Genomic DNA, 26,288 nt, shown 5'->3' with positions numbered 1-26,288 from the left:
CTGGGTGGCGCCGTTGCTTGTGGCGGTCACATTTAAAACCGCCGAAGAAGAGGTTCAGCTGTTTAATTGGAGCAACTGACAGCAACAAGATGACAGTCCGCTGTTTTAATTTACTTATATATTGTTTGAAAACACAGGAAAACATTAAATAAAAGGTAATGTGGAGGTTAGGTAGAGTCGGCCATAAAGCTGGCCGAGCAGGGTACAGCTTGGAGGAGTTCCGGTTAAAGAGGCGGGAGCACGAAAAAGGTAAGATGTACCTAATGGCGGCTTTATATTGGTGTTCTTTGGCTACAAAACTTACGTACATGATGTTAATTATTTGTTCAAATCATATTAAGCTGTATATTAAGTCTGTGTGACACCTGGTGTGTTTTTATACTAATGGCTACATATGGTATTGGTTGCTAGTTTTGTTGTAAATAAATCACACTCACGTGCACATTAGCTAGCTTGTCAATAAAATTGTGCTAAAAAATGTACAGTAGTGGGAAAATGTTTAAAAAGTTCGCTATATTATGAGTAATGTATGATTTATTGTCATGTTATTGCTCGCATGTCCTCATCTTATGACTGAATTTTTGTTTTTTTTTCCACATTTCCATTCATTCATGTAAATGTGAATGTAGCTCTTCGTCAGGCCCGCAGAGACAAGCAACTGGTGAGCAAAAGACTTCTTCTAAATGAAGATGAAGTTCAGCAAGAAGCCACCATGGAATTCTACTCAGATGAGAAGGTAAACGCATTCAGATGAGGTGGACTTTTAACCTTCCTTTTGTGTTAGGGTCGGCACAGGCATAAAAAGAATCACATAACATTTGTTTATTGCATCAAGGCTTTTTGACTTTGTCAGGAAACTCTATTTCAACAAAATAAAACCAAAAAAATAATTTTTACTACATTTTAAAATGGTCTGGTTGAAATTATGACCACTGTATTGTTAGGGTCGGTTTCGAACCGGTTATAATAATGACTATAAAGCGATTTTTGAGCCAAAACAATTAGCCAACACAATGACAACCAGCTCCTCTTCTCCTCATGTAAGCTTCAGGGGATTCTCATTTTGACCGCTTTTCCAGTATACATGTGACGTGAATTCACTCATTTGACTTGGCTGATTTCACATTTACAATTTGGATCATGGAAAGAATGGCAAGAAGTACAGTGAACCAAGATCTGGACCAAAGTTTTGGTGACAAATGAGAGGGCGGACAGACCAGACACAGATGATGCGAATCAGATGAAGAAGTTCCTAGTGGTGACGCTGTTCCAAATCCCTCAGTAATAGCCAGGTAACAAAAGAACCTTCAATTTATTAATATGATTCTTTTGAGGTTCATTTGACTATTTTTGGAAATTAAAATCGAGAGGTATAGTGACAAAAAAAGGCTTACATACCCACACCAAAAGTATTAAAACCAACATTTTCATGGATGAGGAAGCCTAAGAAGGTAACCAAGACATGAGAAACAAATTTGATGGTAACTTATTGTTTTTAGTGTATTTTGTAGCTGATTTAATTTAATAATGGGTCAAAACCGACCCGTTAACATAAGAGGAAGGTTAAAAAAAGAAATCAGCATCTAAGCTTGTGTGTAATGTGTGCAGGATGTTGTCAGCTTGTTCCATAAACTTCAACACAACAATCCAGAGAGGGAAACCCACCTCAAAACCTTGACTCAATTTCTTCGTGACCCTTCGGCTCAACTCCACTTTATCAAGTATGTTGGTGTTTTTTATGACAATATGGAAAAAAAGTCATGTTTATATATATATATATTTCTGTGTATTCTGTCTAGGCAAGAAAACAGTATCCACCTCCTGGTTGGCCTCCTCACCGGCTCCAACACTCGGTTCCGCTTCCAGTCTCTCCGCTGTCTCCATGAGCTGTCTCACTCTCCTCAACCTAATATGGCTTCAGCTTGTCTCCCCGCCACCCCTTATCTCCTCACATATCTATCTGGACAAAGCACCAGGTTTACTGTCAGTCGCTTTTCTCTACATACATTACACGATGCCATACAACAGAAGCAGTCATCTCCTTATTTTACGTCTTCACACAGGAGCTTTGTCTCTACACGCTTGGTAACTTGTGCCCGGACAGTGACGTTGTGAGAGAGAAACTTCTGGCTCAGGGAATCATACCGGCGCTTGCAAGCTGTATAGAGGTAAGATGATTGAACTACACCCTGCGATAAGAGCTTGTAAAATTTAATTATATGTGATATGTGTGTTCAGAACCAGAAGCATAATATGGCGGTGGTGGAAGCTGTGGGCTTCACTCTTTCTCAGCTTCTCCAAACCAAAGAAGCATCAAGCAAAATAATCCCGTAAGCATCTTTACTTTCTTACATCCTGTCGCTGGAGCTAGTTTTGGGTACGAGTGCTACATCCTCTACTCATCGGTCCATCACAGGGCACATATTTAGCATTGAATAAAAATACATTTCTGGGGATCACAATAGATGAAAATATGAACTGGAAGCCTCATATTACAAATATACAACATAAGGTGGCCGGAAATATTTCAATATTGAACAAAGCAAAATTTCTTCTCAATCAGAAATCACTCCACACTCTTTATTGCTCTTTATTGTTCTACCATATCTTACTTATTGTGTGGAAATATGAGATAATAATAACTATAAAAGCAATCTTCACTCGCTGAATGTACTGCAAAAAAGGTCAGTAAGGATAATTCAGAGAACATACTAACTCCTTATTTCTAAAATGACAAATACTTCAACTTGCTGATATAGTTCATCTTCAAACAGCTAAAATAACGCATAAGGCTAAAAATAAACCAATGAGCTAAAAATGTCATCCAATACTTCTCTACAAGAGAGGAGAAATATGATCTCAGGGAAGAACTACATTTGAAACACTTCTATGCTAGGACTACGTTACGCTAGCCATAGCATTTCAGTATGTGGAATCAAACTATGGAATGGATTGAGTAAGGAAGTGAAACAATGCACAACGATGAGCCAATTCAAGAAACAATACAAGCAGTTGATGTTTGCTAAATACAAGGATGAAGAGTCTTGAACCAGTCATGATGTGCTATATTATAGGTCCGTTCTGGCCTCCTGTTTACCTACACGCCTTTTAGCAGCCCTGATACCCGACCAGAATTTTTCACTGGGCGCTGCCATCGAGTGTGCATGGTGTTTGCATTACCTTACGTGCAGGTGAGTGCTGTGCAAGACGTGAATTGCTGCGTGTACATTGCACTGTTCGGTAACAACTCTTTTTTTTTTTGCAAAGTTCTGAGAATCATGGAGCACTGTTGTCTTGTGAAGCACTGTTGCCATGCAGTACCTTGATAGTGTCACTGGGTGGTGCTGCTACGCAAGGAAACAAAGAGGATGGCCTAGAACTGGTGAGTAAATTTAAATTAGATGGTTGTTTTCTGTGCTGTGATTGACCGGCGACCATTTCAGGCTTTATCACGCCTCTCACCCTAAAATCAGCAGCTGGGATAGGCTCCAGCTGAGTTGACACGGTCTATCTTCCACCCTTTTTCCTCTTCAGCTTGTCTGCCCTCTGCTGAGGTGCACGGCCAACCTGCTGTCTTCCCGCACGCCCGATGAGACGAGGTTTCGTCTGAGTGATGTGGATCTCGCGGCCGCTCTGTGCACGCTGCTTCAGACGTACGCGCACACTCGACCCGCGTTGGCCAGAGATAGCGCCTGGGTCCTCAACAACCTCACAGGTGGGCGGGACTTGATTTTGCATCAGAAGTTTGTTATACTGAACACCTGGAGTGTCCAAGCAGGGGGAGGGGCCGTTATTATTGTTGTTATTATTATTTATTCTTGTAAAATTGTGACTGTTTTTCTGACTATTTTGACTTTGTTCACATTATTACAGTTGTTTTTTTCTATTTCTGCTGCAGATGTTTTTTTTTAATGACTATTTTACTTTATTCTTGTAAATTTATCTCTCAAAATTGTATGGCTTTATTCCATAATATTAACACCTGGTGCCCTAATAGTCCCAAATTTACAACTATGTTTCTTATAATATTTTCTGTAATATTTCAACATTATGCTACTGAAATAACATTATTTTTCCTGATAATATTATGTTATTCTTGTAAACTTATGACTTTTCTTTAAGTGTTTAAACTTTTTAATCATATTTTATCTTTATTCTTGTAATATTGCTGCTGTTCCTTATTTTTATTTTTGCTCTTTTTTTTTGCTGTACACTAAATTAAGTCAAACCATAACTCAGATGCTGAATACAGTACATAATTTTCTATGTATTGATACAGTTTAATTGACATCCGTCCTTTTTGGTGTGATCCAGCTCAGTCCAGTCTGTTCTGTTCGGCCCTGCTGACTCTCAACTTGGTCCCCGGGCTTCTCCAGCTTCTACCGTTCTCTCAGGGCATCAACGCAATGGTCAGCACAAGAACACAGAGTTCATTTATTTATTCAAGATTTATTAAGATCACCATTTCTCACCTCACTGTGCCCTCAGATTCTAAGAGTTCTGGCAAATGTGGCCCACAAGAAAAAGGACTTCTGCATCCAGCTGGCCCGGGTTGGGCTGCTTTCTTCCCTCTTAGCCACACTCAAAATGGCCGATCACGAGGTGCTGATTCTTAGTATGGACATCCTTTATATGCTGCTTGCTAGTCATCCTCAAGTAAGTCAATAACTGGACCGGATTCCAGATCTGTGCTTGTCGAATCTTCTATCAGTGTCATCTCCTGTTCCTCAGGTGGTGGAGGACTTTGGAAGACAAGGCGGCCTTTCGCTTTTAGAAACTTTTCAATACTACAGCGAAGCAGACGTGAGGCGAAGGGCAGCGTACCTCCTGGAGCGCCACTTGAAGGATACGGGCAGTGGCGTCATGTCGTTATGACAATAGAAGACCACGTTTTTAGCATGTTTTTTCACACAAACATGGACATGTATTTTCAAATTATCGCCAAAGTAAAGCAACATACAGTCGTCCCTCGTCATGTCGCGGTTTTAATCTTGCTCCATCACTTTAATCACGTTTTTTAAAAAATCATGAAAAACTATGGCTGTTTTGTGGTGGACTATGGCCTTTTATTAAGCATAAAATATTGAAATACAAGTCGTATGTAGTATTCTTGTCACTAGGCATCAGTAGGGTTATGAGGCCGAGCCCACAAAGCTACTCCTCTCATTGCGTGTGGAAGTGGTACACTTTTGGGCTTCTTTTTCCCTACTCCGTTTGAAACTCCAGCTTAGAATAAGCATACTTGGAGAGGCTAACTAGTTAGCTTAGTAGCATGCTATGATAGCAGCGGCCGTTTCTTATGTCCCTGCAGTGATCCTGTAGCCGGCGCATTAGCAATGTAATGTAAACAAAGAACAACAGGAGCGTATAAGTGATGTTATTTATTTATATACGGCTCCACTAATTTTGAAAACATGTATTTGGAAAATTATGAGATAAACGAGGGATGACTGTATTGCAATCAGCAGTAAATATATATATATATATCTGTTTTATGCTAATTTTTTAACATGTACTGTACGCTTTATAGGTCAACTTGGTAAGTAATTATGCACATTGCATTTGCTACCTGTAGCTTACCCAACAGAACATATAAGAGGATCTTTTTTAATATTTTGAAGTACACGGAAAATGTACTTTTGTTTGTTTTGGGGGATTTTTTAAATGTCTTTTTACCACCAGTTAAATAAATTATGGAAGAAACTAATGTTATTTTTTTCAGATTTAATGTAACTTTTACATTTTAGAACTAAATTAGATGCAAAACAAAATAAAACCCCATAAGACAGTGCTTCTCAAAGGGGTGGGGAGACTGGGGGGGGGCGACTAAACTCAACTTGGAAATTGTTTAAAAATATTACTTCACAAGAAAACTAGTTTTTTGACAGGAGTTTCCATCCAGTGATATCATCCAAAGTTCTGAGCTCCTCCTCTTGACTTAAAAAAAAAAAAAAGTTTCACATTTCTGTACTTCCTCTTCCCACCCACCACATTCCCAAAACATCCCCACATTGCTTCTCCCCATGAAGAACTGTAAGGATACTGTAAGGACCTAAAGCAAGGTAGGTGTATTGGTATATTCACACCTTTCTTTTTCTTCATAGTTTGCAGGACATTTCTGAATTTATTCTGCAACTTCCCTTCCGGAGGAGTTACGTAACACACGCAGTGCTGCCAATTGTAACGGGTGGAAGGGGTGGGGGGGGGGGGGGTGGCAGATTACACATCTGCTTTGACAAACAATGTTGTTTTTCATGTTTGTAGCTTCCCCACCATGGATGACAGTGCGGCAACAACACCCACCACCACCACGGAGATACCAAGAGGACAACAACAAGGAAAGCATAATGACAACAAAAATGTGGTGATACCCAGCAAACCTCTTCATCGCTTTGTCGAAAAGGAGCCCCAAAGTCTCGGTGTAATACATCCCTTCTTAAGATGTCTTGTTCTGTATAGAGTAATTAATGCGCTGATAATAGGATGCTCTTCTCATCACCAGATTGTCATTGTCATCTGCGGCTGTGCAGAGGTCATGATGGGATTCGTCCTGGTCAGTGAACGTAGGACAAACTCCACCATGCTCTACATCCCTTTCTGGCAGGGCGCTCTGGTATGCGGCTAATTGAAATCCTTAGTCGAAAACGGCCCTAAAAGATATTCTGTATTTAATGTGTTTCGTGTAGTCGGATATGGAAAACTGAATTTAGGAATATGACCTTGAAAATGTACGCCCACATTTTGTCCCGGTTTCCGCACATTTTTTGTTAGCATACACGACTTGCCGTGTTATTAATACACTATGTGAGTCTAACTGTGCTCTTAAAGGGGATGATTTTTTTCCACTTTTCTGACCTATAAATGTAGTTAGAATTTTGTATTCTCGTGTTAAACCATTCCAAAGTTTCAGATAATGAGGTTTGCGCCTTTGAAAGTGAGTCCTGAAAAAGTTTGGGATGACTAAAAACACTCGGTTTCAGAGGGCGTTGCAAAAACTGTTCCTTTGTGATGTCACAAAAAAGCATCACATGTTACCGATGCTGTAGAAAACCTAACACTAAAATGCTAAAGCTACTTACCATTGAGAGACATCTTGAAGTAACCTCTTTTCTTAAGAAACTTCGGACTGTCCATTCTCTACTTCGGGATTGGATTCGCCTCTACAGTTTATAAACTTTTAGTTTACCAAGTCCTGGGGCGTGGGCAGCATGCGTGGAGGCTGGCCGTGGGTTCGAATACAATAAAACAGACCGTTTTTGCCGGGAGCATAATATCCAAAGAAATACAGCTGAATAGGTGCAGATTCTGGAAGAACTAGAAAGCGTCTGTGTTGGTTATTGTGTGTAGCTGCTCTGTAGGAGTCCACAACTCCAGCAATGAGCATAATAGGTCCCCTTTAAACGCGTCACTATAGTTTGACATGCATAAAAAAATTCTAAATGCATACCTATGTTGAATGAAAGGGTGAAATGTTATTGTCATAAAAATTCGGACTTTTTATTGTTAGATTACAGCATTTTTTCTAAATATTTTGACTTGAAATATGTTTTTCCTGTAGGTTTCCTTGTAAAATAATATTTTTAGAACGTTCCACGGGCCGCAAATGGCCCTTGAGCTGCACAAGGAAAAAAGAAAAATAGGTGTTTACATTTTTTTCGTGATAAAAATTAAATGATTAGAAATTAAAAATATATACAAATGAATAAATACAGAATGAAGAACTTGATTAACTGATTTCCTAAGGCTGTTTGGAAATTAGAACAGCCTGGAAGTCAACCAGTGTTACAAAACAGAGGTTCCACTTTACCCTTTTTACTCACATGTTAAATTGAACCCACTGCCAACCCCAATAGAATACAACATGGCTAAATGACTAGCTTAGTGCTAGTCAATAATAAGAATTGTGATGTGTTTTTGTTATTGCTACTATATTGCATATCATAAAATGTTGTGATATTTGCTCTGACTTTCAGTTTCTCATCTGTGGACTCCTGTCCATCTACACGGGAGCACGTCCGTCAAAGAGGATGGTATTATAGCCGAGTATAATTAATATGATTATTCCAGTGGGAGCAAATATATAAGCACCGATATTATTTTTGCAGGTGACGGTTTGTTTGGCCATGTATGTGATCTCCATCCTGGGAATCATCGTGTCTTTCGGATACAGGATATCCTGCTTTTCATACTATCGCTATGTGTGGTTGTATGCGGGACCGTCTGAGGATGAAATGTGGAGCGACAGGAGATTGGTACGTGACCTTTTATTGTCACCACAGTATGTTTTCACAATGCTTGAAATTGTTATTATTATTTTTTTTTTTGTAGCATGAAATTTTTGGCGTTGAATCCATTTTGTTTTCGTGCTCGCTGTGCGTGTCGGTGCTTCTCATCTTCTTGTCCGTGGTCGCACGCCTGGCTCTTAAATCCACAAACACTCAGGTATGGTCAACAGTTGCAAACATTTCATAATTTTACCATTCATAAATACAATTTAGGCAGCACGGTGGTCTAGGGGTTAGCGCACAGACCTCACAGCTAGGAGACCAGGGTTCAATTCCACCCTCGGCCATCTCTGTGTGGAGTTTGCATGTTCTCCCCGTGCATGCGTGGGTTTTCTCCGGGTACTCCGGTTTCCTCCCACATTCCAAAAACATGCTAGGTTAATTGGCGACTCCAAATTGTCCATAGGTATGAATGTGAGTGTGAATGGTTGTTTGTCTATATGTGCCCTGTGATTGGCTGGCGACCAGTCTAGGGTGTACCCCGCCTTACGCCCGAAGACAGCTGGGATAGGCTCCAGCACCCCCGCGACCCTCGTGAGGAAAAAGCGGTAGAGAATGAATGAATGAATAAATACAATTTTGGAGCTTCTTTTTCAAATACGTAATAGAAATTGTGTCGGAACTGCCGTCTCTCTGCCCTCTCCCTTTGTGGGTGTGACAACCGCGCTCTTTAAAAGTGTATTTTTAGAAGCTTTTTGTGAAATACAAGCCTCTAAATACGTTATACAGCATCCCTAGTTTATTGCTTTTCATTAGTTTTATACCCGACCGTGGTAAGTGAATTTCCGTAAAGTAGGGTTGACTTTACGGGTCTTCTTGACTTGCTTGAAAATGCTAAGTTCAGGCAAAGAAGTAATACAATTTTCTTAAATAATGGTTTTATTTCATTTGAACATGCATCAGATTACAATTGAATGCATCACATAATCAGTTCACAGTTCCACATGTCCAAAAGGAGTAGGAAGAAGCAAAATTTATTAAATCCTACCCCTCCATCTGGTACTTTTACAATCAGTAACTGTTACATTTGTTCACTTCCTGCTTTCCATAATACAGTTTAAGGGTTTTTTTATAATGCAACTTGTACCAAAATATACATATTTTGAAATATAAATATGTTGTTCATCCCTATATTGCACTCATTGTGACCAGCCCCTCCTCCATATCCTCAACAGGTCATTTTCCAGCGAGTTCCAACGCAGCAGTGACACAACCGTAATTATGGATCCCTTGCACTTCACGATCGTTCATCTGTAGGGTTTAGCGTACACTCGCATTACAGTGTTAGCAAAGCGTGCTCCGTGTTCAGTATTCATTTAAATATGTTAAGCATTGTGGCATACTTGAGTTATACATGAGTTTGCACTGTATTACATTCTTGTATTGGCATGAAGGAGTAGAGAGGAGCTTTGCACCAATGCAAACTTTAATCAACATAGTAAATATATTGTTAAATGACTTTCCAAAGGGCAGCTTTTGTACGTATTAGACACTATTAGGCAGCAAAGGTAAGAAAATAGAAATGTTTTCATGTATTCATGGAAGAACCACTAACCTGTCGCCGTCAAATGTTTGCACTAATATCTCGTATATGTACGTATTAACACCACTAACCACAAAGCTACAAATAACCTAACACTCATCGTAACATATTGTGTGTGTGTGTGTGAGGCGAGCCAACCCTGGAGAGGGGCTGCAGCTTGAGAAAAATCAAGAAAAGCTTTTTTCATACCTGCAAAGCTCATGTTAGTAATGTTTGATTTTAGGTCCAACACGGAGTAATCTGGGATGAGCTGATTTTTCTTTTTTTTTTTTTTTCTTAATATTTTTAGGGCAGCAGGGTGGTCGAGTGGTTAGCGTTCAGACCTCACCTTAGCGTTCAATTCCACCCTCGGCCATCTCTGTCCGGTTTCCTCCCACATTAAAAAAAAAACATGCTAGGTTAATTAGCGACTCCAAATTGGGGTCGACCCTGCCTCTCGCCCGAAGGCAGCTGGGATAGGCTCCAGCACCCCCGTGACCCGCGTGAGGATAGGTGGTAGAAAATGGTGGTAGAATGAATGAATGAGTTCTCCTCCTATTTTGTGTGGAAGTGGGAACTTTTTGGCTTCTTATGTTCTCCCCGTGCATGTGTGGGTTTTCTCCGGGTACTCCGGTTTCCTCCCACATTCCAAAAAAAACATGCTAGGTTAATTAGCCACTCCAAATTGTCCATAGGTATGAATGTGAGTGTGAATGGTTGTTTGTCTATATGTGCCCTGTGATTGGCTGGCCACCAGTCCAGGGTGTACCTCGCCTCTCGCCCGAAGACAGCTGGGATAGGCTCCAGCACCCCTGCGACCCTTGTGAGGGTAAGTGGTCGAAAATGAATGAATGAGTTCTCCTCCTATTTTGTGTGGAAGTGGTAACTTTTTGGCTTCTTATTTTGTCTTTCCCCACCCTCGGCCATCTCTGTGTGGAGTTTGCATGTTCTCCCCGTGCATGCGTGGTTTTTCTCCGGGTATTCCGGTTTCCTTCCACATTCTGAAAAAAACATGCTAGGTTAATTAGCGACTCCAAATTGTCCATAAGTATGAATGTGAGTGTGAATGGTTGTTTGTCTATATGTGCCCTGTGATTAGAAGACCACATCCTGTAAATAAACCAACCAATCCCAGGCTACATTTGCATTCATAGCATCTTATGATCAGTGTGATGCTGCTTGATTTTTACCGTCCTGTCACAAGTCAGGTATGGCCTGAGGCAGAATCACAGCTATGTTAATACGTAGATAGAATGTGAAGTCCGCAACTGTGATCATCTTTTTATCTGTGAATGTGTCCTTGGGAGCACTTTTGTAAGGGTCTAGTTTTAGCTTTCCTGTGCAATAAATGTTCATGTTGACGTTTGATTACACGCAATGCATCTCTTTTGTGCGTTCGGTATACACAAATAAATCAGCACCACACATTTGGTCACTTAAATGTATTTCAGTGAGGCAGCAAAACAGCAGTTTATTCCGGAATCTTCCTCAAAGGTTGTCTGTCCGTGTTTGTGGTCGTTTTTGGTCCGTGCGCAGGATGGCTTAAGTTAATAGACGTAGTTGCTGGTGTGCAGAGACTGCATGGAGGCCTGATCGGCCGAGCCTGTGGCCTTGTACTCTCCTTTGGCAGCCAGGCCGTTGATCTGAGAGGGGAGAGTCACATCTAAGCGTTAATCATCAGCCATGTTAACGAGACAAATCATTAACCCGGTCAGAGTAAAGTTGGTGAATGCGAGATAAGACCGGATTGATCCATTTATTGCCTTACCTTGGCACGATTGCAGAAAGTTTCCTGTGCGGCGGCCTTGTTGGCGGCTTTGCCCTGCCAGGCCGCAAGTGTGGACGCTTGCAGTGCGCGGCCGTATGAGAAAGTGAGCTTCCACGGGCGTTCAAGCGGCACCCGGTTGATGGCGTTCAAATTAAGCGACGCCTCCTCTTCGCTTTGACCACCAGACAGGAAGCAAATGCCTGCAAATTCGGCGGAAATTAGATTAGGTTTTCTTAACAACGTCGCTGCCTTTTTAGATGTTTGAAACTACCTGGAACGGCCGCTGGAACCGTGCGCCTCAGAGCGGTCACGGTAGCCATAGCGACCTCCTGAGGGGTGAACTTCTTAGCGCAGGAGTGTCCGGCGGTGACCATGTTGGGTTTGAGCAACGTGCCCTCCAGGTACACGTGGTGGTCGGACAGAGCCTTGTACACGGCAGCCAGCACCTGAAGTAGTACACGCGTATCTTTAATAAAAGTCTTCTCTTTGGAGAACTTCATCAAAACCTACCTTCTCTGTGACATACTGGCATCTCTGCAGGTCATGGTCTCCGTCGGGGAGGATCTCTGGCTCCACGATGGGCACCAGGCCGTTCTGATAGAAGAAGAAAATTTTATTTGTGGCTCGATTATGCAAAGACTACTACTTATTTATATGTGAGCGCGTACCTGTTGGCAGATACTAGCGTATCTCGCCAGCACGTTGGCGTTTTCGGCGATGGCGAGAGCCGAGGGGCAGCTCTCTGAGATCTTGAGCACGCACCTCCACTTGGCAAAGTCGCAGCCGTCTTTCTTGTACTGAGCGCAGCGCTCCGACAGGCCGTCAAGACCTGGAGCGAGACAGCGAAACGTTGAATACGGTAAAGGAAGCATCCAGCCGGGGGTTGAGATGTTACCTTGCGTGGTCGTCTCGCCGTCCGTTCCGTTCAAACCCGCTGTGCCTTTGTCCACCTGAAGCAGGAGACGGATATTACCTTTACTATTTTACCTTGACTCAGTGAATTCTGCCTGGCAACAAACTCGTAGACTATTTACAGTATGTACCTTAATGCCCACAACAATACCCTGTTCCTCGATGACTTTGGGGAAGGGCTTGCCCTTGTCTGACTTCTGGTACAGCGTCTCGTGGAACAGGATAACCCCGCCTATGGACTTTGAGATGCAGTCCCCGGCCGAGAACAGGAGGTCACGGAAACAGCGACGGTTTTCCTCGTTGTTCTCCACGTTGATCTTCTGGAGACGCTTCCCCATGGTACCTTTTTTTTAGAATGGGAACGCGTATTTAGTGACAATATCTCTTCTCTAAATGACATAGTGGTCCATGTCAACTAACCGGTGGACTCGTCTGCCGCCAGGATCCCTTTCCCTGTGGCCACAATCCGCTGGGCAATCTCTGCCAGTTCTTTCTTCTTCTCCGGAGACAGAGATGGGAATTGCTGAGCCATCCTAAAGGGGAGAAACAGGTTATTTAAGAAGGGAGTCTTTGCAGAAAGTATGAGGAAGATGTTTTTTCCCTGATCGCTGACTGCCTGTGTTGCATCACCTCTGTAAATATTTGACTTGTGCACGGTTCAACTTTTAGCCTTCAGTGTAAAAAAAAATGGTAGATGCATGGTAGATTATACACAAAGGCGGGGGATTTCATGTTTTCACTGGCTTACTGCATTCCCAAAATAAAACGTTCAGTAAGCAAATAGAAATCCGTACATGAACTCGTCGAGCAAGTTCAGCCCGCATTATTAAATAACTTTTTCTCTCAAGATCTGACCCCCCCCCCCCCCCCAAAAAAAAAAAATAACTTACTTGACAGTGGGATCGAACTGTGGCGGAGAGGTAGATGCGTATTGATCACACGGAGTACGGGGGGGACCAGAGGAGGCACTAAAGTCCTATTTAAGACAGAGAAGGAGGTGCTGTATGTGCTGTGATGTGGCGGGGCGTGCCTCACCCCGGGCAACGCTATTGGGCCAAAGCGGACAGACAATGGGCGGGGCTTAGGACCGATAAGCGATGCTTTGTGGACTTTAGGTTGTCGTCAGGGCCTGCGGGCAGGAGTTAGAATCGTCAAAACGGTACACAGTGCGTCATGTGACGGAGGCAGTGTCGCAACTCGGGTTTTTTGGGTTTGTTGATTTGTTGGGAAAGGACATTTATAAGGGGATTCGTTCATAACAAGGAACTTTGCAAAGGGACAAACAGCGACATCTGGTGGGGTACTGGAGAATTGCAACTAGGGCGAGGGCCACTTATTTTTTTTTATACTTTATTTTTATTTATTTATTTTTATTTTTATATTGTGTATATATAATATATATATATTATATTTTTATAAATTTTATTTATTTATATTTTCTTTTTAAAACAAAACAACAACAAACACTCAAAACATACACAGCACACAATTTGGCTATCTCTTTGGCTATTTCTACTTACAATATCCTCATATATTTTTACTCAGAATATTATGATTTAATTCCCTTAATATTTTAACCTTTTCTCCAAAAATGACTACAATTCTTTGGGGGGGTTTCTGATTGTATTTTTTAAATGTGCCAAATACTGGTAAAATTCCCCCCTATGGGCTTTAGAGACCCGTGTGTTAAATTATAAACAAGCGATGTTATTTAATGTGACCCAATGTTAAGCAAATTCGAAATAAACCAATAAACCCAGTGCACAAAGCATTAAAGGCGTGCTTGGACGTGTTGGCTGTGGAAAAACAACACACTGACTGCAACCAATATTATGCGGCAGGCCCTCAGGCATCATTTGTTCCTTCTTCTATGATGTCCCATTATCACTAGAATTGCTCAACTTATCGTTAAACATTATTTTGCATCAGTTTGTTTATCATTGCACGCACAAAGTGTTGTGTTTTTGGTTACACAGACGGCAGGGGTCACTGATACCCCCTTTCCACCCTCCCCCACTCAGTCCACAAGATGACATCAATCAGTTTGAGTGTTTGAGTCTGTTTGTGCTTTTACACAATAAGGACTATGAACCGGGTGCAATGTACCTTTTCAGTATTGCTGATCACAGTTCAGTCGAGGGTCCAGTCGTCGCTATTATGTAAGGACTGAGGGGGGAAAAAAGACAGTGCAGTTAATTATTGCACCCCGAACAGAGAGAAGTGCAGAAAGTATAATGTCTCATGTGAAGCCATGTTACATTGTTTTTTTTTCCATTTCATATTAGTTTCACAGTTTTGATTTTGACAGTATACATATAAGTGTAACTAAAAACACTCAACAAAATTACAATAAAGAATATCATATTGTTACACTTTCATAACACTTTACACTTTCTAAAAGCGAAAGAAAAGTCAACTAAATAAGTAGATAGCATGTTAAAATATATTTTACTAGCCTTGGTCTGTTAATAACCTTTTTTTTTTATTTTGTTGATTTGTGTGCAATACACTTTATAGCAGGGGTCTCAAACACGCGGCCCGCGGGCCAAATGTGGCCCGCAGGACACTAGTTTGAGGCCCCCGCCTTGATATGAAAGTTTAATGTTTAAAGTTTGATATGGATGCTGTATGGTATCATGTACCCAGAAAAAATTATTACGTTTGATTAATGTTCATGTTAAAGGTTAAATAACTGTTAATAGTTACCCTCCCTATCCGTGTGGAAGTGGTAAGTTTTTGGCTATTTAAGTTTAAAGGAAATAACTTGAAGGCTACCGTTTTGGGTCGCTAGCTCTCTAGTTTGCGAGTTAGCATGTGTCTCAAGACCCTGCAGTTGCGCAGTATGTTGTAAATAAAAAGAGTACAAATGTGACTATAGTCGTGTTTTGTCATGTCTACAGGGCTCTAATAATGCTTTGTTCATTTTAATCTGAAAAAAAATAATTTGTCTACCCACCAACTATATGTGGTTTCTTAAGTTTTTATTATTTGCCGTTTTATTATTATTATTATATTTATTTATTACTGATTGATTTTCTTTATTCTTGATTTGTTTATTTATTTTTCATCTTATTTTGTGCAGTTTGAGTTTGAGACCCCTGCTTTATAGTATGGTTAGTGTGGTGAAACCATTTCGCCTCCGGGTCACTAGAGGGCGCACTTTCTTTATGAACTGCAGCTCTTCAACTTCCGTTTCCGAAAGGGAAGCAGCCGCAATATCAACATTTGTTACATTCAATTAACGTTTTTTTCTAGTAACAAGTACTACGTTAAAAGTGGTAAGACTTTTTTTAAATACAGGGTCAGGTTACGTTAATCTTAATCACATGGCGCCGTAAAATCAGTGTCGGGAAAGGAGGACTTGCCCTCAGTCGATATGTAAAACCTAACATTAGCAAGTGGCTAACATTAGCCTGATGCTAATGGGCGAAACTGTAGTTAGCTAGCTTTCTATAGTTCACTAACTTGTTTTATTCGGGAAGATTGCCACGTTTAAATAACAGTTTCTTGCTTATTGGTACCTAGAGTTCCACATATAAACCAAAAGGACTTACTAGCTGTAGTGTTGTGTTCTGATGTAGGTGTCTTAAGGATGTCGGGGCAGAAGCGTCCTGCAGACCCCAGCGGTCCCCCTTCGTCCTCCGGTGTGCACCCAGAAAAGCGAAGGGAGCGGGATGGAGAGGACGGAGGAAGTTCCGGTGTCAGTGCGACTGCAGGTGGGAGCACAGCGGTGGAGACGGTCATCAAACTGGGAGGCGTTTCCAACTCGGTGAGATCATATTATTTTATAAAGGAATCGAATATGTTTGAATGTTCTTAGTAATCATGCTTCTTGTTTTGTTTCAGGAAGAACAAGACATTAAAGCTCTCCAGACAAAGAATCGTAAACTGGGGGAATCTTTAGATCAAAGACAGGTACATAATTTAAGCTTTTTTCCTCAAGTACAGTAAGGTAAATGTTCATATTTGGGTTTTCTCATTTGCAGGGGATAGAAGATGAACTACGAGAGCGTATCGAGAGACTTGAGACCCGCCAGGCTACCGACGACGCAAGTCTGCTCATCCTCAATAGATACTGGAATCAGGTGGACATCCGGTTCATATTAGATAAACGTTAGCACCATGACAAAATGTCAAAGTTTCCACTTTTTTTTGCTTTCAGCTTGATGAAAATATAAAGCTCTTCATCAGATGTTATGACCAATCACCTAGCGAACCTGAGAAGTCTCCAATAGGAGAGGGAAGGAACCTGAAGCCGGAAACCCCTGAGCCTGACGGAGACTCCAATCAGGAGAGGGCAAAGGACAGAAGTAAATTAATTACGCATCTTTATGCAAATCTTGCTGTACGACGGAATTTTGAAATATTGTCACACAGGCCACCAGGGAGAAGCGTCCAACTCATTCCTGGCCACACTGGCCAGCAGCACCAGTGAGGAGATGGAAGCTGAGCTCCAAGAGAGGGTGCAGTCCAGTCAAATGCAAGCCGCTCGCATTGTGGAGATCTACAAGTGTCTAAAGAGCACCGTGGACCAGCTGAAGACCGACGTGGACTCAGGAGTCGGTGAGTTAATGAGAAAGAAGGATCTAATTAATATGGAAATGAGGTGTACTGCTTTATTTTGCAGCGGGGAACTTGTGGCCGGCAGCTTCCAAACTTAACATGCTCCTCACCAGTGAAAACGAGCGTCTTCAACAGCTGACCGAAGACCTCAAGCGGAAACACAGTCACATGACCAGTGAAGTAGGCAATATCGTTATTGAAAAGTGTATTATTTTTAATTTTTAGCTATTTAGCTGACAGTCATAAAGGACCCACAATGTACTACAGGGTTTTGTGTTATCATCAACCGCTGATGACATCATAGACGGGCGATGTAGCTGACTTCCGGTTGCCATTTTGTTAGCAAGCCGATGATGCTAACAAGAACTTTGTGATAAAAATACGTCCACTTTATTTATATAGCACATTTTATAAACAGAGTTTCCAAAGTGCTGCACAGACTAGTAAAATAAAAAGTCAAAATAAAATACAATAAAGGTACAAATCGAATTTAATCCAAAACTAAAAGATCAAATAAGAAATAAAATAGTAAAATAGATATTAAAATATTAAAAACAAGAAGCAAAGCACAAGAACACAAAATTGGACTCACGCAGTACAAGACGCCTTCTATATTATACGCTGATCAGTAAATACACACTTATTTTATTAATTTAATTTATTTATTAGTATTTTATATATATATTTTTTTATTATTTTGTTCAAATTTTTAAATTTTTAAAAATCAAAAAAATATATTTTTTAATTTTTTTTAATTTTTAATTTTTTTAATTTTTAATTTTTTTAATTCCACATACACTGTTCCATTATGGAGTGGCAAGGACACCAATGTTTGCAGTACTACTGATAACATTGCAGTCACATTTAGACTATTTTGTATAATAGAATAGAACAACAAACTACTATCAAATTGTAATCAATATGAGCAATTTATCGTGGTTGTCCAAATACCTGCGAAAGATAGCGACGGTGTAGATGTAATTAATGAGTCCATCATGCATGTTCTCACATCTCCGCTCTCTTCCTTCCCTGTCCAGTCTCGAGCTCTGGCCCGTGCGGCAAACAAAGCGGACCAGCGTGTCAGCGAGCTGCAGGTTCTCATTGAAGAGCTTCAGTGGGATATGGAGAAGATTCGTCGGCGAGAAAATCGCCTGAATGCACACATGAGCGAGATACTTGAAAGGGTGCGGGGATGGAATGTTTTCTTCAGGCTATTTACCGTGTTTTGCGTGCACGCTGTTTTAAAATGACACTTTCTGTCATCGCGTCAGGTGAACAGCAAAGGCTACAAGGTGTGTGGGGAGGCCAGTAGTGTTTGTGGAACTATCACTATCAACAAGAGAAAGGTAGGAGCGTATTAATAGGACACACATATTTCAAGCTAATCATTCCCTGACTTTGACTTACTTTGCATGCATTTTATTTTCATCCCGCTCGTGCAGTTTGAGGAAATGAACAGCGAGCTGGAGGAAAACCAAGAGCTGGCAGACAATCGTCTCACTGAGCTTCAGAAACTCCAGCAGGACCTCCAGAATGTGGTGCAGGAGAACAACAACATGAAGGTTAGTCAAAGTTAGTTAGTAAAACTGTACATTCATTCATTCATTCGTTTTCTACCGCTTTTTCCTCACGAGGGTCGCAGGGGGTGCTGGAGCCTATCCCAGCTGTCTTCGGGCAAGAGCCAATCACAGGGCACATATAGACAAACAACCATTCACACTCACATTCATACCTATGGACAATTTGGAGTCGCTAATTAACCTAGCATGTTTTTGGAATGTGGGAGGAAACCGGAGTACCCGGAGAAAACCCACGCATGCACGGGGAGAACATGCAAACTCCACACAAAGATGGCCGAGGGTGAGGAAAAACAAAATAAGAAACCAAAAAGTTACCACTTCCACACAAAATAGGAGGAGAACTCGTTCATTCATTCATTTTCTACCGCTTATCCTCACAAGGGTCACGGGGGTGCTGGAACCTATCCCAGTTGTTTTCGGGCAAGAGACGGGGTACCGCTTCCACACAAAATAGGAGGAGAACTCATTCATTCATTCATTCATTTTCTACCGCCTGTCCTTACGAGGGTCGCGGGGGTGCTGGAGCCTATCCCAGCTGTCTTCAGGGCAAGAGGCGGGTTACACCCTTTTACTGGTGGCCAGCCAATCGCAGGGCACATATAGACAAACGACCATTCACACTCACATTCATACCTATGGACAATTTGGAGTCGCTAATTAACCTAGCATGTTTTTGGAATGTCGGAGGAAACCAGAGTACCCGCAGAAAACCCACGCATGCACGGGGAGAACATGCAAACTCCACACAGAGATGGCAGAGGGTGGGATTGAACCCTGGTCTCTAAGCTGTGAGGTCTGCGCGCTAACCCCTAGACCACCGTGCCGCCCGTATTTAGAACATTTATGTTGTAAATTCCTTAATTTTATTGCTAATGCATTTGTGGACTAATAATAGGTCGTAGTCAACCATGAAACGGGTCCTTTATTGATTAATTTCTGAAAAACCATGATGGTGTGAAGTAGCGATGTTTGAACCCCGATGTAGCGAGGACCAACATTATTTTGTTTACATGTTTACCGATAAACAACTTTATCATGTGTCACAAAAATGGACTTCTAGCTGTGTGTTTCTTCCTCTCAGGCGGAGCTGCTGAGTCGGGCGGAGGGCATGGTGAAGGAGACCTCAGAGTACCGCTGCCTGCAGTCGCAGTTTTCCGTGCTGTACAACGAGTCTCTGATCCTCAAGGCGCAGTTAGACGAGACCCGCGCTCGCCTCAACACAACTCGGACAGCGCGACTTCGACAACTGGAACACATGGAGGCGAGTTGCCGTGTCTGCGTGTCGCCGCAAAGTGAGCTGCGCCTCACTGATGACGTTTTTTTGTGTGTACAGAATGACGAGGTGACCTTGCAGAGGAAGGTTCGCACTGAGGTCTTTCAGCTGGAAGATACGCTGGCTCAAGTCCGGAAGGAGTATGAGATGCTGCGCATTGAATTTGAGCAGACGCTCGCCGCCAACGAGCAAGCCGGTGAGCATCCTCACAAACACTGAAACCTCAGACTGCTTGTGGTCAGCAGTTAATAGTCCTGCATGTGAAGATTAATCGTGAGATAACATACACTTGATTCCGTCTCTCCCCGCTTCCAGGCCCTATAAATCGAGAGATGCGCCATCTGATCAGCACGCTACAAACTCACAACCAGCAGATGAAGGGAGAGGTTGTGAAATACAAGCTGAGGCTGAGGGAGACACAAGCCGAACTCAACCAGGTTGGATGCAAAGAGGAACTCCATCATTACAATTTGGCGGCGGTCTAGTGGTTAGCGCGCAGACCTCACAGCTAGGAGACCAGGGTTCAATTCCACCCTCGGCCAATCTCTGTGTGGAGTTTGCATGTTCTCCCCGTGCATGCGTGGGTTTTCCCCGGGTACTCCGGTTTTTCCTCCCACATTCCAAAAACATGCTAGGTTAATTGGCGACTTAATTGGCGACTCCGTAGGTATGAATGTGAGTGTGAATGGTTGTTTGTCTATATGTGCCCTGTGATTGGCTGGCGACCAGTCCAGGGTGTACCCCGCCTCTCTCCCAAAGACAGCTGGGATAGGCTCCAGCACCCCTGTGACCCTCGTGAGGATAAGCGGTAGAAAATGAATGAATGAGTTCTCCTCCTATTTTGTGTGGAAGTGGTAACTTTTTGGCTTCTTATTTTGTCTTTCCCCACCCTCGGCCATCTCTGTGTGGAGTTTGCATGTTCTCCCCGTGCATGCGTGGGTTTTCTCCGGGTACTCCGGTTTCCTCCCACATTCCAAAAACATGCTAGGTTAATTAGCGACTCCAAATTGTCCATAGGTATGAATGTGAGTGTGAATGGTTGTTTGTCTATATGTGCCCTGTGATTGGCTGGCCACCAGTCCAGGGTCTTATATATTTCACTTTTATGTATTTTTTTATGTTATGTTTATTTCTATATATACTTTCTATATTCTTATTTTATGTGTTTATATTTCTTATCCCATATATCCAGTGTTTCCTCAGTAGGGGCTCTCTGCGCTGGGGGCTGTCCTCGGTTGGGGGCTGTCTCCTCTCGTGGGGCTTACCGACTTGGGGTGGCTGGGAGCTCTGCTACCTGTTGTGTGGTGCTCTACAAATATAGTTTGATTGATTGACTGTTGTCCGTGTAGATCCGCCTTTCGAAGGGAAACAGCATCTTGCAATCTCAGTCCAGCACAGAGATAGACGTGAAGGAGGACACGACTTCTCCTACGACAGTACCCGCGTCGGGGGAGACGGTGGTCAAGACTGAGCCTCCTGACAACGGCTCATCTACGCCCAGCAGCACTGGTATGTAATTGTTTAATTTTGATTCATTTACATTGTATTTATACCAGTTTTGCACATAGTGAAATCCTCAGTGTGACCACAACATTTCAGGGGTACCAATAGCACAGACAAGAGAACGAGGTGCATTCAGGGACAATTATTATTTTTTGGCCAGGCATTGACCCGCAACCCACAGAAAACTCACTGACTCTTGTTTCCAGGCACCTCGGTGAAAACAGAGGCAGGAGTCGAGCTTGACGTATCGGTCAAGGAGGAGGAGAAAGAGGAGAAGAAAGAGAAGGAGGAAAAGAAAGAAAAAGAAACCCTCATCATCAAGAAAGAGGAGAAAGAGCGCGAGAGGGAGAAAGAGAGAGAGAGGCCAACTCGCAGCAGCGTGAGCAACAGCGGGATAAAGGAAGAGAAGGACAAACCCGGAAGTAGCAGCCAGCCCGAGGAGTCTTCCGGGGAGAGGCTTTCTTCAGCCGGAGGGCCAAAAAGGAAAGAGGTGGAGCAGCTGAAGATTGTCAGAGTCGAGCTCAAGTGAGTGGAATGAGGATGACACACGTTCTTGTCAGTTTGGTAATGGTAATGGTTTAATTTCATTTGAACATGCATCAGATTACAATTGAATGCATCACATAATCAGTTCACAGTTCCACATGTCCAAAAGGAGTAGGAAGAAGCAAAGCTTATTAAATCCTACCCCTCCATCTGGTACTTTTACAATCAGTAACTGTTACATTTGTTCACTTCCTGCTTTCCTAATATAGTTTAAGGGTTTTTTTGTTTTTGTTTTTTTAATAATGTACCTTGTACTGAAGTACGAGGCGATATGACCATCCAATGACATAATGGGTACCATAGCGTCTCTTTGGCCCGCGGGCCGCGAGTTTGAGACCCCTGACATAATGGGTACCATAGTAAGTGTCAATATAGTGATATATATAGCACATCATGACTGGTTCAAGACTCTTCATCCTTGTATTTCGCAAACATCAACTGCTTGTATTGTTTCTTGAATTGGCTCATCGTTGTGCATTGTTTGACTTCCTTACTCAATCCATTCCATAGTTTGATTCCACATACTGAAATGCTATGGCTAGCGTAACGTAGTCCTAGCATATAAGTGTTTCAAATGTACTTCTTCCCTGAGATCATATTTCTCCTCTCTTGTAGAGAAGTATTGATGACATTTTTAGCTAATTGGTTGTCTTTAGCCTTATGCATTATTTTAGCTGTTTGAAGATGAACAATATCAGCAAGTTTAAGTAGTTGTGATTTTAGAAATAAGGAGTTAGTATGTTCTCTGAATTATCCTTACTGGCCTTTTTTGCAGTACATTTAGCGAGTTAAGATTGCTTTTATTATACTGGAGCCAAGTGCTGTTAGTGCAATAATGACTCTTCTATTGACAATCCAGAAAAGCCCAGGAGTCCCAAAGGGAGATGAAGCTGCTTTTAGACATGTATCGCTCAGCCCCAAAGGAGCAGAGGGACAAAGTCCAGCTGATGGCAGCAGAGAAGAAGGCCAAGTCGGAGGTGAAAAAGCCCAACACAAACCAGTCACCTGCACACAGTTTTCGTTATGAAGCTCTCTAAAAGATGTTTTAAAATGCTATGTTTGTTTGTGAATCCCAGGCGGAGGAACTGCGTCAGCGGCTGAGGGAGCTTGAGGAACGGGAGAGGAGAGAGGGCAAGAAAATGGCCGACGAGGAGGCCCTAAGAAAGATTCGCTCAGTTGAGGAGCAGATCGACATCCTGAACAAAAAGCTTTCCACAGCAAAGCAGGTACTTGAACGTGTCGTTTCTGAATGTACACAACTAGAATGTTTTCCCTTACATCCAATATCTCCTTAGGAGGAGGACGCCCTGCTGAGCGAGATGGACGTGACGGGCCAGGCCTTCGAGGACATGCAGGAACAAAACATTCGCCTGATGCAGCAGCTCCGAGAAAAAGACGACGCCAACTTCAAGCTGATGAGCGAGCGCATCAAGTCCAACCAGATCCACAAGCTGTTGAAAGAGGAGAAGGAGGAGCTGTCGGATCAGCTGCTTACTTTAAAAACTCAGGTGAGCGTTTGTTGACAAGGCTGACTCACATTTACTTTTGTTGACGTAGAGTTGGGATTTGTACCTCATTTTGTTACAAAATACAATATAAAACAATATATCTTATATATCTTATGTGCTGTTCTGTAAGGTGGACGCCCAGTTGCAGGTGGTGAGGAAGCTGGAGGAGAAGGAGCGCCTCCTGCAGGGCACTATTAGCACTGCAGAGAGAGAACTAGCACTTAGGACACAAGCACTGGACATGAACAAACGCAAGGTAGCGCATCTTTGAATTATCATCACTGGCTTTGTTTGTTTGTTTTTTTTGTGCTGCAAATTTTTCTCAAGCTTAACATACTGTAACTATAGCGTTGTAGCATTTGAGAAACCTGAGGAAAAATTGAGGTACCAACTAATAACTGTTTCAATCAGTAGTTCCTGAATGAATGACTTAATCGTTCTGCACAAGCCAGAAAAAAAACATAAGCAGAAAGTCGGTTTGATGGTTGTGTTTGCGTCCCCTCGTTTCCCGCCATCCTCCAGGCTCAAGAGTCAGCGTTGTTGTCAGAGGAAGTGCGGACTCAGCTGGAGCAGGTTCAGCAGAGGCTCGCCGTGGTCCGAGAAGAGGTTGTAGAGAACAGCATCTCCAGGGAGAAGGAGTCGTTCAACGCCCGACGAGCACAGGTATCACACAACGATTACAGGGGTCAAGATTTACGAGATAATCTTGAGTAGTCCATGTACAGCTTGAATGGCAGTATAGATTTAGACACACGTGTATTATTGTCTAAATAGCTGGCAATACAAGTGCACCTCACTTGTATTAGCATAACCAAATTGTGTTCAAAGTGTGACTATTTAGTGTTAGCACCATTGCTATCTAGCACGGCCTTAATCCTCTTGGGGATGGAATTCATGCATCTGCAAAATAATAATGTAAATAATGCATATCACGCACTGTCAAGATGCGACGGGACGCCGCCTGACAACATACAACCATGACGTTCTTGTACATTTTGTTTCAGGAGGACATCTCGAAACTCAGAAGTAAGATTGAAAAAGCCAAGAAACCAGCTGAGAAAATCAGCAATGGCGACGACCTCCTAAATGAAGAAATTAGCGATTATAAGGTGAGCTGACATGGAGCAAAGCTTGTAGATGTTTTTTTCTTCTATTCGCTTGTTTTGGTCTCGCTCGGTTAAAAAGTCACTATACTTTTTTTTATTTACAACATATTGCGCAACTGCAGGGTCTTGAGACACATGCTAACTCGCAAACTAGAGAGCTAGCGACCTAAACGGTAGCCTTCAAGTTATTTCCTTTAAACTTAAATAGCCAAAAACTTACCACTTCCACACGGATAGGGAAGATAACTATTAACAGTTATTTAACCTTTAACATGAACATTAATCAAACGTAATAATTTTTTCTGGGTACATGATACCATACAGCATCCATATCAAACTTGCGCGGGGCCGCACTAACATTAAACTTTCATATCAAGGCGGGGGCCTCAAACTAGTGTCCTGCGGACCACATTTGGCCCGCGGGTCACGTGTTTGAGACCCCTGATTTACAACATATTGCGCAACTGCAGGGTCTTGAGACACATGCTAACTCGCAAACTAGAGAGCTAGCGACCTAAACGGTAGCCTCCAAGTTATTTCCTTTAAACTTAAATAGCCAAAAACTTACCACTTCCACACGGATAGGGAGGATAACTATTAACAGTTATTTAACCTTTAACATGAACATTAATCAAACGTAATAATTTTTTCTGGGTACATGATACCATACAGCATCCATATCAAACTTGCGCGGGGCCGCACTAACATTAAACTTTCATATCAAGGCGGGGGCCTCAAACTAGTTCTCTATTTACAACATATTGCGCAACTGCAGGGTCTTGAGACACATGCTAACTCGCAAACTAGAGCGCTAGCGACCTAAACGGTAGCCTTCAAGTTATTTCCTTTAAACTTAAATAGCCAAAAACTTACCACTTCCACACGGATAGGGAGGATAACTATTAACAGTTATTTAACCTTTAACATGAACATTAATCAAACGTAATAATTTTTTCTGGGTACATGATACCATACAGCATCCATATCAAACTTCCGCGGGCCGCACTAACATTAAACTTTCATATCAAGGCGGGGGCCTCAAACTAGTGTCCTGCGTGCCACATTTGGCCCGCGTGTTTGATACCCCTGTCCTAGATATTCCTGTGCACTCATTAATTCCATTCATCTGACTACAAAACATCCTCCGCTCTCTCTGACTCTCGCTTTCTTCCTTCCTCAGGCCCGGCTAACGTGTCCCTGTTGCAACTCTCGGGTGAAGGATGCCGTCCTGACAAAGTGCTTCCATGTCTTCTGCTTTGAGTGCGTCAAGACACGCTACGACACGCGCCAGAGGAAGTGCCCCAAGTGCAACGCCGCGTTCGGGGCCAATGATTTCCATCGTATTTACATCGGCTAGTCCACTCCTAATGGAAGGCGGAAAAGAGGACGAGCAGTATAGTGCAGATGCTGCCCGGAGCACTTGTTCTCCTCTTTTTTTTCTTTTTTTTTTGTGTTGAAACAGCGCTACTGTACGTGTCCAGTCTCAAACGGAACTGAAGGCTTTAATATTTAGCTTTTAGTTGCTACTTTTGTTTTTTTTTAAGCTGACTGAATTTGTATGTGACATTGAAAGAAGCAGTCACACACACAAGATTAGCAACATTCCTGTTTCGTTAAAATGAGGTGTATATTGTTGCTTTTTTTATTGTTATTCTTTAAAAAAACGCTTAAAACTGTACTGAAATATTCTCAAGAGACTGAAACCTGAAGTTGTTCCCTCAT

General features: G+C 42.3%; 4 protein-coding genes across 5 annotated transcripts; 3 read left to right on the top strand and 1 right to left on the bottom strand.

Moving 5' to 3' along the window:
* Window positions 1-2: 2 nt before the first annotated feature.
* On the top strand, window positions 3-5,783 carry tmco6 (transmembrane and coiled-coil domains 6). The gene is made up of 12 exons (XM_058063460.1): window positions 3-249; window positions 630-736; window positions 1,609-1,721; window positions 1,800-1,983; window positions 2,064-2,168; window positions 2,239-2,330; window positions 3,075-3,191; window positions 3,268-3,382; window positions 3,535-3,715; window positions 4,315-4,409; window positions 4,489-4,656; window positions 4,732-5,783. Exons 1-12 carry the CDS (start codon window positions 159-161, stop codon window positions 4,873-4,875), a joined length of 1,512 nt encoding a protein of 503 aa, XP_057919443.1. The 5' UTR covers window positions 3-158; the 3' UTR covers window positions 4,876-5,783.
* Window positions 5,784-5,896: 113 nt separating this feature from the next.
* Window positions 5,897-14,821, top strand: LOC131110394 (membrane-spanning 4-domains subfamily A member 4D-like). Its single transcript, XM_058063476.1, has 7 exons — window positions 5,897-6,062; window positions 6,265-6,421; window positions 6,503-6,613; window positions 7,974-8,030; window positions 8,106-8,252; window positions 8,329-8,442; window positions 9,461-14,821. The coding sequence occupies exons 2-7, from the start codon at window positions 6,275-6,277 to the stop codon at window positions 9,491-9,493; spliced, it is 609 nt and encodes a 202-aa protein (XP_057919459.1). The 5' UTR covers window positions 5,897-6,062; window positions 6,265-6,274; the 3' UTR covers window positions 9,494-14,821.
* On the bottom strand, window positions 11,235-13,482 carry aldob (aldolase b, fructose-bisphosphate). The gene is made up of 9 exons (XM_058063463.1): window positions 13,378-13,482; window positions 12,908-13,020; window positions 12,619-12,830; window positions 12,471-12,525; window positions 12,244-12,404; window positions 12,086-12,169; window positions 11,847-12,021; window positions 11,576-11,775; window positions 11,235-11,450 (listed from the first exon to the last, which is right to left on the bottom strand). The coding sequence occupies exons 2-9, from the start codon at window positions 13,017-13,019 to the stop codon at window positions 11,355-11,357; spliced, it is 1,095 nt and encodes a 364-aa protein (XP_057919446.1). The 5' UTR covers window position 13,020; window positions 13,378-13,482; the 3' UTR covers window positions 11,235-11,354.
* A 794-nt stretch (window positions 14,822-15,615) lies between the features above and the next one.
* On the top strand, window positions 15,616-26,275 carry rnf20 (ring finger protein 20, E3 ubiquitin protein ligase). Of its 2 annotated transcripts, none has more exons than XM_058063447.1 (22): window positions 15,616-15,765; window positions 16,069-16,256; window positions 16,334-16,402; window positions 16,474-16,572; window positions 16,650-16,797; window positions 16,865-17,050; window positions 17,115-17,230; window positions 18,088-18,234; window positions 18,322-18,396; window positions 18,493-18,612; window positions 19,712-19,891; window positions 19,964-20,099; window positions 20,219-20,340; window positions 21,253-21,412; window positions 21,613-21,931; window positions 22,812-22,929; window positions 23,029-23,178; window positions 23,248-23,460; window positions 23,591-23,716; window positions 23,983-24,123; window positions 24,465-24,569; window positions 25,747-26,275. In XM_058063447.1, the coding sequence occupies exons 2-22, from the start codon at window positions 16,080-16,082 to the stop codon at window positions 25,921-25,923; spliced, it is 3,084 nt and encodes a 1,027-aa protein (XP_057919430.1). In that variant the 5' UTR covers window positions 15,616-15,765; window positions 16,069-16,079; the 3' UTR covers window positions 25,924-26,275. The 2 variants fall into 2 exon arrangements, with proteins under 2 accessions (XP_057919430.1, XP_057919431.1); XM_058063448.1 differs by having other exon boundaries at window positions 15,632-15,765; window positions 16,051-16,256.
* The last annotated feature ends 13 nt before the right edge of the window (window positions 26,276-26,288 follow it).

The sequence above is a fragment of the Doryrhamphus excisus genome, chromosome 23 (assembly GCF_030265055.1).
Source record: "Doryrhamphus excisus isolate RoL2022-K1 chromosome 23, RoL_Dexc_1.0, whole genome shotgun sequence".
Taxonomy (NCBI): Eukaryota; Metazoa; Chordata; class Actinopteri; order Syngnathiformes; family Syngnathidae; genus Doryrhamphus; species Doryrhamphus excisus.
Note: the sequence above shows the minus strand (reverse complement) of the source record. Positions and strands in the feature narration are given on the sequence as shown.